The 11,055-nt window shown below is 57.6% G+C and overlaps 4 protein-coding genes and 1 non-coding gene across 5 annotated transcripts; 3 read left to right on the top strand and 2 right to left on the bottom strand.

Annotated features, from left to right (window-relative positions):
• Window positions 1-448: 448 nt before the first annotated feature.
• On the top strand, window positions 449-1,760 carry GUITHDRAFT_164398 (hypothetical protein). Its single transcript, XM_005828253.1, has 11 exons — window positions 449-503; window positions 550-588; window positions 663-779; window positions 828-953; window positions 1,007-1,062; window positions 1,117-1,159; window positions 1,210-1,252; window positions 1,303-1,351; window positions 1,394-1,463; window positions 1,552-1,614; window positions 1,671-1,760. Exons 3-11 carry the CDS (start codon window positions 720-722, stop codon window positions 1,740-1,742), a joined length of 582 nt encoding a protein of 193 aa, XP_005828310.1. The 5' UTR covers window positions 449-503; window positions 550-588; window positions 663-719; the 3' UTR covers window positions 1,743-1,760.
• Window positions 1,761-3,597: 1,837 nt separating this feature from the next.
• GUITHDRAFT_74798 (hypothetical protein) lies at window positions 3,598-5,430 on the top strand (the record flags this gene model as incomplete). Its single annotated transcript, XM_005828252.1, has 5 exons — window positions 3,598-4,065; window positions 4,129-4,404; window positions 4,450-4,503; window positions 4,641-4,688; window positions 4,948-5,430. The coding sequence occupies 5 exons, from the start codon at window positions 3,598-3,600 to the stop codon at window positions 5,428-5,430; spliced, it is 1,329 nt and encodes a 442-aa protein (XP_005828309.1).
• A 115-nt stretch (window positions 5,431-5,545) lies between these two features.
• Window positions 5,546-6,613, bottom strand: GUITHDRAFT_159896 (hypothetical protein; the record flags this gene model as incomplete). Its single annotated transcript, XM_005828251.1, has 6 exons — window positions 5,546-5,655; window positions 5,706-5,830; window positions 5,881-5,974; window positions 6,071-6,259; window positions 6,308-6,415; window positions 6,461-6,613. The coding sequence occupies 6 exons, from the start codon at window positions 6,611-6,613 to the stop codon at window positions 5,563-5,565; spliced, it is 762 nt and encodes a 253-aa protein (XP_005828308.1). The 3' UTR covers window positions 5,546-5,562.
• A 775-nt stretch (window positions 6,614-7,388) lies between these two features.
• On the top strand, window positions 7,389-7,460 carry GUITHDRAFT_t70. Its single transcript has one exon. It is a non-coding gene; the product is annotated as a tRNA-Cys (tRNA).
• Window positions 7,461-8,685: 1,225 nt separating this feature from the next.
• GUITHDRAFT_58171 (hypothetical protein) lies at window positions 8,686-9,033 on the bottom strand (the record flags this gene model as incomplete). The annotated part of the gene is made up of 2 exons (XM_005828250.1): window positions 8,686-8,790; window positions 8,896-9,033. Coding segments are annotated over 2 exons (243 nt in total), but the record flags the coding sequence as incomplete, so codon positions are not given.
• Between the last annotated feature and the right edge of the window lie 2,022 nt (window positions 9,034-11,055).

The following is an 11,055-nucleotide window of genomic DNA, read 5'->3' as shown; positions in this document are numbered from 1 at the left end:
TGCAGCCGTCAAGGCTGCGCAGGTTACCTCTTCCTCCTCCTCCTCCTCCTCCTCCTCCTCCTCCTTCTCCTCCTCCTCCTTCTCCTCCTCCTCCTCCTCCTCCTCCTCCTCCTTCTCCTCCTCCTCCTCCTCCTCCTCCTCTCGTTGATCCGCATGCAGCCTCTCGCCCTCCAGCAATGTCTGCCGGCTCGTCGGGCAGGGGAGAGGTGCAGGCCTCCCAAAGTTTTCCCTGGGGAAGCGGCCACGACGGGCTGAGATACTGGTGATGTCAGACTGGAATGAAGCGAGGGACGAGAGGACGGGCAAGATGTACTACTGGAACAAAGTCAGCGGGAAGACGACTTGGGACAGGCCGGCCGACCTGGACTCGTCGCGCACTGCTCAGGTAGCACTCACTCGAACCCCTGGGTCGTTGAACCTGCCGGCAGAGTGTGGCGGAACCAGAGGGGTTCGAGAAGTTCTTTGCGAACCTCTTCGGCAAGATCGGAGCCTCTCCCGAGCAGGCGAGCCGTCGACGAGTCGGGATTAGGAGGGGCTGACAAGCAGCAGGTCGGCCTCAAACGTTTCGACCAGTCCAAGTTCCCCGAGGTTTCAATCGCCCGCTTCCTCTGCTCTGCCGTGACATTGCCCCTCTCTTCTCACACGTTCCCTTCGTTTCCCAGCTGTACCCCGCGACCCTGACTGAGTTTGCGGCTCCTGTTGCCGCCGACGACGCCGACATGCAGCAGTTTCGTCCCCTGCTGGCAAGAACCTCGTTGGAGAAGAGGGACCTCAAGCTCGTATGCTCCCCGCCTCGTCTCCAGCTGCTGCTGAGCTGTGTTCCCTAGGTGTTCGATGCGAACCGAGACGGTTGGACCCCAAGTGCCTTCCACCTCGCAGTTGACAAGCTCGGGCCGGGCGTCGTCCTGGCGCGGACAGAGCAGGGCGCAGTGGTTGGAGGATACAACCCGAAGGTCTGACGCTCTGAGCCAGTGCGAAGCATGTAGTCACTGAGCATGGGAGGCAGGGCTGGGTCGGGTACGGCGAGTACAGGGGCTCGATCGCAGCGTTTCTCTTCTGCTGGTGACCCCATGCCCCCTCGTGCCACCCTTGACCATACTGAACTTGACCCATCAGGCCGGACGGGGACACGTCCAGGCCCGCCATCAAGCTGAGAAAGGTGTGGAAGTGACCATCTGCTGGGCTGGAGCTGAGCCTCCTTGTCTGCAGGTGGGAGGAGCCGGCTTGGCGTGCATCGACGATCCTGAGAGCGGTCTCTGTCGTCCTGTCCTCCTCCCTCCCCTCACCCCGTGACTGGAGCAGGCCCTCGCTTCGGCGCTGATGGCTTCCACGTTCCGCTCGAGGCCCCCCGGTGCAGCTGGGGAGGAGGGAAGTTCAATGCTGACGTCAGCAGGTCGGAGGGAGAGGCGGGTCGGGAACGTTTAGCTCGGTGCAAGCTGGGACCTTACTACGAGAAACGACCGGTACTGCTCTGTCCTCTGTGCTGGTTCAGTGAAACCTATCCTCCCTCCCTCCCTCCCTCCCTCCCTCCCTCCCTCTTCTCGTTACTAGGATGGCTCCAACACCATCTTTACCAAGGCCGAGAAGGCAACAGCGACTCTCACTGACCTCAAGGTCCGTATCCTGCCAGTGCCACAACCCCCAGCACGAGCTCAGCTGCTGCTCCTCAGGTCTACGTCGGCATCTACGATGCAGACGAGGAGATCCCGTACAACGACGCGCTTCCTTTCCAGCTGGAGTGAATGAAACCGAACCGTTATAGCCAGTACTAGCCTAGTACGGGCCGTCACTGTGGCCAGGCTGAGTCCGACGCTGTCTGGCACCCGGGGCCCCGGCCCCTGGACCTCACTCTCGAGTCACGTTGTCGAATCCCGGCCCGGTGCGGCACTCGGAGTCGATCCCGGCCTGTCGGTCCGAGGCCGTACTATTATGTTGCGGTTGTAACCGCGATCACAGTGGCCGTTGCAGCGAGAAATCCGAAAAACGGCCATCTGAGATGCGACCGCATTCCCTGGGTGAAGGGGTGGTGGGGGTTCTTGACACACCGGTAAAAATACACATATTTGTAGGGATATGTACGGGTGGACTAGTCGAAAGATGGGGTGGTAAGGGACATAATTCTTGAGGCGGGCGTGCGGCCCCCTGAATGGCACGGGACGGAAGAGGAAGCTTGGCTGAGGAGGGTTGGCGGGGGGGGGGGGAGGAGGGGAGAGGGAGGGCGGGAGAGAAGAAGAGCATCATGGCATGTGGAGCATGGCGATAACCTGGTGGATGTGCAACAGGGCAGGAGAGCGCTGAGGCTCTAGCAAGGGAGATTTGAAGGAAGCCCGCACGTGAAGTGAACGAGAGAAAGCAGAGGAGCAGGGAGCAGGGAGCAGGGAGCAGGGAGCAGGGAGCAGGGAGCAGGGAGCAGGGAGCAGGGACTGAGAGCAAAGAAGAGAAAAAGCATGTCTATTGCATGGGGTGTCGAACTCATAGTTTGGCTGCTGAGGGAGCAAGCACAGGTAGTTCCAAGTCGAACGGATCACGTGAGACAGTCAGAGGATAAGGCGGCCAGCGGTGAAGAGAGTTGTCCTCCTAATGGAACGTTCTACAGGTTAAGATGCCCAACCAGGGAGGGTTGACGTCTCGTGGCCAGTCGTACTAGTGGAGGACGAGGATGGTGAGAGAGGGCAGCTGCCTGTTGAAACGATTCGAGCACGTTAGCAAGTGGTTCCTCCTGCCCCTCCTCCTGCTGATGCTAGCAGAAGGATGCTCTGCTTTCCAAGGCTTCATGCACACATTCGCACTAGGAAGCACGAGGAAAAGCCTTCAAGGGCAGCCGTATGGGCTAGCTTGGAGGATGAACCGGATGTCGCTTCGGCGGCAGCTCGCAGTGACCGGCATGTCGATGTCAGGAGACTCCAGGTCGATCAAAGTGCAGCAGATGTATGCTCGTTTCAAGGCTCTCAAAGTTGCGGAGCTTCGCGAGCTGATATCGCAGTATGGGGAGAACGCGGGGAAGATGAAGAAGGGAGAGATGGTACACAGGTTGATCGAGCTGAGGGAGGAGAGGGGTTTGCCGTTTGAGAAGCCAGAGTTCTGGTCAAAGCCGAGCATACAACCTGAGCCCTTTCAAATCCCCCAACGACAACCTGCGCAGCAAACAGCAACGAGCCCAGAGGTCTTGAAAAATCCGGAGCAAGATGTTGGGCAGGGGAGGATGGTGGACGAGAGCAGGATAGAGAGGCAGAGGGAGGTGGAAGTTGTCAAGCGCGCCGCTCCTGCCACGAGGAGAGAATCGACTGTAAGCACCTTGCACTGTCTTCAAGATGCTCCTGAACGCTGTCACAGGGATCGAGCTCCATTGAGGATGGCCGGGTGCGGTCAGAGGCCTCTTCTGAGAAGCCTCGTGCTCAGGACGAGGCAGCAGGAGGGGCAGGGAAGAGGAGACGTCTTCCTCCTAGCGCTGCAGAGTTGGAGGAGCGGGAGCTGGACGATCTGTACACAGAGAGCGAAGGCCAGTCGAGCCTCTACGTCGATGCCAAGGTACCTTTCAAGGAGTTCAACCTGGAGGACCAGAACCGTCCTGCCGAGACGCGGGACACTGGAGCAGACATGGAGCTGACCTTCCTGGGGACAGCCTCCTGCCTCCCCTCGCTCACCCGAGGAGTCTCCTCCATCGTACTCAGGATGAGCAACAGGAAGACGTCGGCGGGGTCCTCCAGCTGGGTGTTCGATGCCGGGGAGGGGACACAGATCCAAGTGCAGAAGAGCTGGGTCCGTCCGTCGTCCATCGACAAGATCTTCGTCACGCATCTCCATGGCGACCACTCCTTCGGCATCGTTGGACTCATGTGCCTCATCGGGCAGAACCGCGACAGGGACGACCCTCTCACCCTCTACGGGCCCGCGGGGCTCCGCGCCCTCATCAGGTCCACCCTCCAGCTCACCTGCTCCCGCGCTGTCCCCTTCTACAGGGTGGTCGAGCTCCACGACGTCCCCTTCCTCCATGGACGGTACATGAGAGAGCCGGCCAGCGCTTGCGACGGGCTGGAGCCTCCGTTCGACAGGAGATACAAGGAGGTGGACGAAGGGGACGATATCTTCCCAACAGCTCAGGGCCACTGGAACGTTTGCAAGGAGGAGGACGGGATGATTGTGCAGGCGGCGGCGATGCAGCATACGATGCCGTGTGTGGGGTACATGGTCCAAGAGCCGAGGGCGGAGCCCCGCCTGCTCGTGGACAAGGTCGAGGAGATGGTGGAGAAGAACAAGGAGGGGCTGAAGAAGAAGTATGGCAAGAACTATAAGGCCGTGTACAGGGACATGAAGAAGCTCGGGATGGATGACAGGTTCGAAATGCCCAACGGTGACGTCATCTTCGGTCACGACGTCCTCCTCCCCTCAAAGCCGGGACGCAAGGTGGGGTAGATTGAAGGAGGAGGAAACTGCTGACGAGCCTCTCAGGTCGTCATCCTGGGCGACACGTGCGATGCCTCTGCGATGCTCCGACTAGCTGAGGTCCTCCCTCCTCCCTCCTCCCTCCTCCCTCCTCCCTCCTCCCTCCTCCCTCCTCCCTCCTCCCTCCTCCCTCCTCCCTCCACGTATGCACGCCTCACCTGTCATTGCTTCCTTGCGCTCACGAAGTCTCATTCAAGGATGCGGATGTCTTGGTACACGAGGCAACCAACGCCTGGATCCCTGGAGTTGATGACAAGTCAATGGCAGAGGTCCAACCGACCAACCGACCCATCCCTCCTCCCCCCCCGTCTTGCCCTCCTGCCGTTCTGCCCCCTTGCCCTCACTGCTCCCTCCCTACCCTCCTGCCCCCTTCCTACCCTCCTGCCCCCTCCCTCCCTTCCTGCGCTCCCCACCTACCATCCTGTCTCCCTATCCTCCAGCTTCCTGCTCTCTTCTCTGCTGTCCCCCTGCCCCCTGCCTCCTCCTCATCTTGTTGCACCGCAGGTGGAACGCGACACCATGGCACATGGTCACTCGACGCCTCAGATGGCTGGAAGATTTGCTCGGGCCAGCAGAGCCAAGAGACTGATCCTGACGCACTTCAGCCCGCGGTATCGATTCGACAAGAGCGAGTATTGCGCGCGAACTATGAAGGTCCTCCTCCTCCTCCTTGTTTACTTCCCTTTCCTCGTCCTCCTCTACTTCCATCCTCCTTCAGCTCCTAGCCTACTTCCCTCCTCTTTCACTCCTCCTAGTCTACTGCTCTCTTCTCTTACTCGTCTCGTCGCAGAGGATCGAGGAGTACGCGATAAAGGAATCCATGCTGGAACAAGAACACGTCACAGCTGCCTTCGACCTCATGACGGTGACTGCTGCCCACAGCTCCCATCCTCCTCGTCTCCTCACCACCCTCATCTGATCGCATCGCATCTCAGGTTGCGCTGGAGAGGCCAGGGTACGAAGACAGCAAGTCTTGATCGTCAATGAGCTCGAGATCAGCTGCTATTCTTTTGATTGGTTTCCTGCAATAAGATTTTATTGATTTCAAGTCGGAGGAGGGGGTTACGGGTTATTAACAGTCGCTCGTTAGTGTTGCAAGTCAAATAAAGCAAGCGCAAATCAAGCTGCGGGTTGAACTTCTTCTTCAGAGGTCGAGTAGAGAATCTTCTGAATGTCGTCCACCAGTTCCTTCACTTCGCCCTTCTCGTTCGTCTGATCCGCGCGTCAGATTTCAAGCCTCCATCACCACTACCTCCTCCTACCTGGCAGGTGATCTCGATGTCACGCAGCTTGCCGAAGTAGAAGTCTCTCTCCTTCTCAAGCTCCGCCACTGTGAGCTTCAGCGACGTCAGCTCCTCGTTCAGCTGCTGGACCTGCTCCCCGTCGGCTGCTCGCGCGTGGTCATGACCAGCTTACATGCGACGGCCACGGACTTACCCGTCTTCTTGGGAGCAGCGGAAGCGGGGTTGGCTGACGTGGGCCGGCTCGAGCTGGGAGCATCGCGAACGACTCTCATGGGAGCACTCTTGACCTGCAGGAGGCGATCAGAGAGTGGAGAAGAGGCATGGCAGGAGGACGAGAAGTGTAGACGAGAGGAGGGCAGGGAGAGGAGGGAGAGAAGAAAGACCGTCTTGGTCGCGGGCTTGGAGGCGAGGGGGTTAGCGCCAGTGTTCTCCTTCATCGTGAGGCCTCCTCGTCTCTCGACGGGGTTGTACTCTTGTCCGCCGTAGTGCATGTCGAAGTATCGCTTGATCCACTGCAGGAACTCCAAGTTGTCCAGGGGCTTTGCCTTGATGAGCTTGTTGACCTCGATATGCTGCGCCGGCATCAGGCAACGAGCGCGAGCAAGGAGAAGAGAGGAGACCTTGGCGATGTTCTTCTTGTCGAAGACAGTCTGGAGGACTTTGTAGTTCTTCACAAAGTCGTGCTCGAGCTTCGCGTCGAAGATCACCTTCTTCAGTGGGACCTCACCCTGCACTCCATTAGCGGGAGCAAGGCGCGCAAGATGGTAGCTCACAGGGTAGATCGCATCCATGATCTGGCAGTAAGCTGCACCATTGGCGCACTGCTCGACCTTGGAGTAGTTCAAGCCAAGGAGCTCGTTCAACCAGTTCAAGAGCTCGTTCTTTCCCACAAAGAAAGCGGCGTCCATCATGCCGATACTCGCCATCTACGAGGAAAAGAGACTTGGTCAGAACTTTTCTTTCTGCTACACTACGTGCAATCATTCAGCTGCCAAGATGAGAATACACAGGATTAATAGAGGAAATTCCTTTGAGTTGCATGGGCCAACTTTGTCAATATTTCTCTACTGCTCTTGCACCTTCTTGATGAACTTTCAACCACACAACAGCTACAACCTCTGTCGACCGCAAGAATATCTGCACTCTGGCTGTAGCTGCTACAATTTCTTCATTCTCTCTTCAGAGCTGTGTGGATTTATTTGAATCATGTACGTTCTGATCATAGTAAGGAGGGATTCCCATCTACCTTTTTCCTCTCCATTCTTCGTCTTGGATATTTATTCACCTAATTTCTCCACTCGCATTTCTACCCCTCGGCTCCTCTCCGCAATTCTCGCCACTTGTCCTGTCCTGTCCACTCCTGTCCTGTCCTGTCCTGTAGTGTCCTGTCCTGTCCTGTCCTGTCCTGTCCTAACCTGTCCTGTAGTGTCCTGTCCTGTCCTGTCCTGTCCTGTCCTGTCCTCTCGTTTTCACGTCACTTCCCGCTCAACGGCATCGCGCTTTTTCAAATTTCAATCGTGCCACCCCACCCCAACAACCCTATCCCACCTTTCCAACACACCCACCACCACCCCTCCCCCACCCATGATATCCCATCTCACCACCCCATATTTCACCCACCACCACCGGACAATGATGCGTTTAGACCACCCCACCCTTAGAATGCAATATAAACCGTAGGAGCACTACACGGGTATTGGTGGGTGTATAGCTCAGTGGTAGAGCAATCGACTGCAGATCGATAGGTCCCCAGTTCGAACCTGGGTGCGCCCTGGTGAACTATTCTCTTTTTACACCTACATATGGAAAATTGCCCGATTCCCGTTGGAAGACTCGAATGGCCGGCGGGCCCTCACTGATCGTTTTTAGTTTCTTTTGCGATGAAGTTCCAACTCATGGAGTTGTCATTTTGCTTTTCCTTCTTTGGGCTGCCAGACGCCGTATGTTCAAGTTCCCGTGAGCCTGGGGGTTCAACGGTTGTCACAGTCTGCTTTCTAGGCGGATCATGTGAGGTCCAAAAAGATATTTTCAAGACTGTATTGTGTTTTGGTTGTTCTACAGCCAAGTAGGGGCAGTGCAACTTGCGGCAGATTCTAATATCAGTCACTCCGGGTGTGCCGACCACCATTTCACTCAAAGTCCCGTGGCACCCATGACTCCTCCTCCGAGACGTCTGGAGAACCGTCGTGAGAAGGAGCTTTCACCGAGTCCGGCAGCTCCGAGGGCCGCGCCAAGGCTGCGCCGCGTCTTGCATGCTGACTCGGGATCACATGACCGCAGCAGCTCAACGAGTTGCGTTGAGAGACTGCGGAGGCACCCACGTGTGCCATTCCTTCACGTCGCTTGCAAAGAAGCCACAGTGGGGGCACGAGTTGTTGATTCGACCAGAACCGCTGGCCTCTTTGTGATGCCTCTGAAGATCTGAGCAACCATGAACGATAACTGGCCCGGTCCCGCATTTAGGGCATTGCAGCACCATGCTGTACTCCCGCAGAATGAGCTGGATAGCAGCGAGGTCATTCGCATCCATGTTCTGCTGCAAGAGGAGCATTTCCTGTCGCTGCTTCTCCCGACGACCCTCCAGTATCTTCTGTTTGATGCTCCGATGCCGTCGGTAAGTCTGTGAAGTGAGCAGGAAGTACGCCAAGGTTTCACTGTAGGGCTGCCGGCACTCTGGCACGACGCATTTCATCCAGTGCTCGGGTATTTGTCGCTTGTGAAGCTGCTGCTCGGCCTCTCCTGCATTCGCCATCACGAACGCCTCTAGGCATTCGGCGCAGACATGGTGAGACTGACGGCACGGGACGCGCCGCCAGACAGGCTTGGAGTGGAAGCATATGCTGCAAGTGGTAGTCATAGTGCTGAGCTGACGTCGGAGGAAAAGGAAAAGGTATACAAGGGCGGGTAGCAGGAGGAGAAATAGGAAAAAGGGGCCTGTGTTACCCTTCATGATGCCATTGGGGGTCGAGGCGCCGCCTATGCAAAGTTGTGGCAGCAGGCAAGGCTCAGGCTTGGAGGCTCCTCGAACACAGAAGAAGCCCTTGGGGCATCTTACAGGGGCCTTGGCCTGCTTCTCGCAGTAGAACCCTGCTGGACAAGCCTGCTGCTTGCTTGTGTAGCCCTCGCAGAAGAAGCCCTCCTGGCAGGGCATTGGTTTCGTGTGTCCTCCATGAGGATCTGGGCAATGGAAGCCTGGGGGGCATCTGACCGGAGCCTTGGCCTGCTTCTCGCAGTAGTGACCCAGGGGGCACTTGGTCGGTGAATGAGCTCCTGCAGCACAGAAGAAGCCTTCGGGGCAAGGCGCGGGCCTCGCATTTCCTCCTTCACAGAAGTAACCAGCATCGCAGGCATCATGATTGAAGTTCTGGTAGGAGCAGTAGCGTCCGGGGCGAGCAAGGCAGGAGCTGTGAGGCGGCTGAGAGACTTGTTCTATCATCAGCAGCTCTGCCAGCATCACGTACCCGATGCCCAGCTGCAGGCCTGACGCTAGCCATGTACCGTGCTCCCCTTGCATGTTAGTCGTACAACTGGATTTGCTCACCCACCCGGGAACCCCTTGTCCTCAGACTCAGCTGGGAACAACACTCAGGACCGGATGTAGTTGCGATTAGCATAGTGGCCCACTTAACGAATCTCTTACCTACACATGGTACGCTTAGTTATCCATTCCCTGGCTGAGGGGTTAACTAAAAATAAGGCCTTTTACACCTTATGCTAACAGTAGTGACTATGGCGCGCCGGGGGACGTGGTCCTGCGCGCAGTTAAGTGAAGGTTTCAGTTAAGTTTGGGGGACAGCACGGTAGGCAGGACTCCGGGATGAGGGTTCAACGGTTCAACGGTTGGTTCTCGCTGTCCGGCACGGTCTGGCAAGTTCAATACTGTCATGATGGATTTTGAGTCGGACTCATCCCGCACTGACTCTGGCTTTCGAAGTCACAAGTTCGGGCGACTCGCCGAGTCAGACCCGGAGTAGCTTGAGTACAGTATTCACCCCGGCAGCCAAATGTGCATCCGGGCCTGACTCAGTGAGCCGCGGCCCGCCGCCCTGCGGAACTCCGAGCCGGCGGACTCGCCGCCGCCACCCGGCGGGATGGAGTGAGGCTCCGGGTCTGATCATCAGCCTAGCTCGGACGTCCTGGTCTGACCCGGCGTCCCTGAGTGCCATGATGGCCCGGCCGGCCAAAAGGACGAGGGCTCGACTCCCGACTCGAAAACGAGTGGAGAGGAGGAGATGGATGCCAGTAGATCGAACTCCGGACTGAGCCTCAGGTGGAGGAGAGGGAGCCAGGCCCGGATGAGATGGTACAAGGAGAGGAGAGGAGGAGATGATGCAGAGCGAGGGCTTCACTCTTCCTTCGGTAGCAAACAGAAAATATGAGGGAAGATGAGAAGCGCGAAAACCCGAGCTGGAAGCTAGCTGGACGTGCGCATGCAGTTGCCGTGCACGATGTCGACAATCTGGAGGATGACTGGGAGGAGGTGAGAAACTGCAAATGATGACGTGCTGATCAGCACTCACCGTCTGTCAGCTCCGTCAGTACCGACTGAACCTTGGCCGGCACGTTGCAGCGGCTCCTGGAGACCAGCATGTCAGCTGGGTGGTCAGCTGGGGAGGAGGTGGGAGGCAGCTGACCCCTTCCCGATGGCCATGATCCTTTCCATGAGGTGACTCCTATCCTTGGTTAGCTGCGCGTGGATCTGAAAGGAGCGTTCAGACCGCTGAGAGTGAGAAGAACGCGGTAGAGGATGAGAGAAGAGGGAGGGATGAAGAGAGGAGACATGGGGGAGAAGGAGGGAAAGGGTAAGGAGTGGAGGAAGGGGATGGGGAGGAAGGGAGGGACTGGACGGAGGGAGAGAAAGAAGGAGAGGAGAGCGAGGAAGGATGAGGGGGAGAGGAGGAGTTACCTCTTCCAGCTTGGTCTTTTGCTCGGGAGAGAGTTGAACCTCCTGCTGGTCCTCGTCATCCTCCTCCTCCCTCATGAAACAGCATCACAAGGGCTGAGGCGTCGACCATGGCGACATCGGCGTCGTCCTGGGTTGGCTCCTTGGGGGTGGATCTAGCTGCAACCTGCACGCCACAGGGTGAGGATGATGGTAGGGAGGGTGAAATGAAGTAAGCAGAGAAGGAGCAGCAGCAGCATCAGAGGACAAGATGAAGCGAAGGGAGGGAGGGGAGGGGAAGGGAGGGAGGAGAAGGCATGGGAAGAGGACTGCACAGATTCTGGGGAGATGCCATACCTCGCGGAGGAGGGTGAGAGCAGAGCTTATGTGTGCTTTGTATTGAGATGTGTCCATCGTGTTGAACATCTGAGAAACGGATCTGCCACCAGACATGAGGAGCAGGAGGAGGGGGAGGAGAAAGAGAAG

This window comes from Guillardia theta (assembly GCF_000315625.1).
Source record: "Guillardia theta CCMP2712 unplaced genomic scaffold GUITHscaffold_60, whole genome shotgun sequence".
Taxonomy (NCBI): domain Eukaryota; class Cryptophyceae; order Pyrenomonadales; family Geminigeraceae; genus Guillardia; species Guillardia theta.
The sequence above is the reverse complement of the archived record's forward strand: the minus strand, read 5'-3'. Positions and strand labels throughout refer to the sequence as shown.

What these genes read in the sequence shown, in the direction of transcription:
- GUITHDRAFT_164398 (XM_005828253.1), top strand. Translation starts at nt 720, where the DNA reads ATGCAGCAGTTTCGTCCCCTGCTGGCAAGAACCTCGTTGGAGAAGAGG. An exon ending in AGAAGAGGGACCTCAAGCTC is followed by an intron (nt 780 to 827) that starts GTATGCTCCCCG and finishes TGTGTTCCCTAG; the next exon opens with GTGTTCGATGCGAACCGAGA. An exon ending in CTTACTACGAGAAACGACCG is followed by an intron (nt 1,464 to 1,551) that starts GTACTGCTCTGT and finishes TCTCGTTACTAG; the next exon opens with GATGGCTCCAACACCATCTT.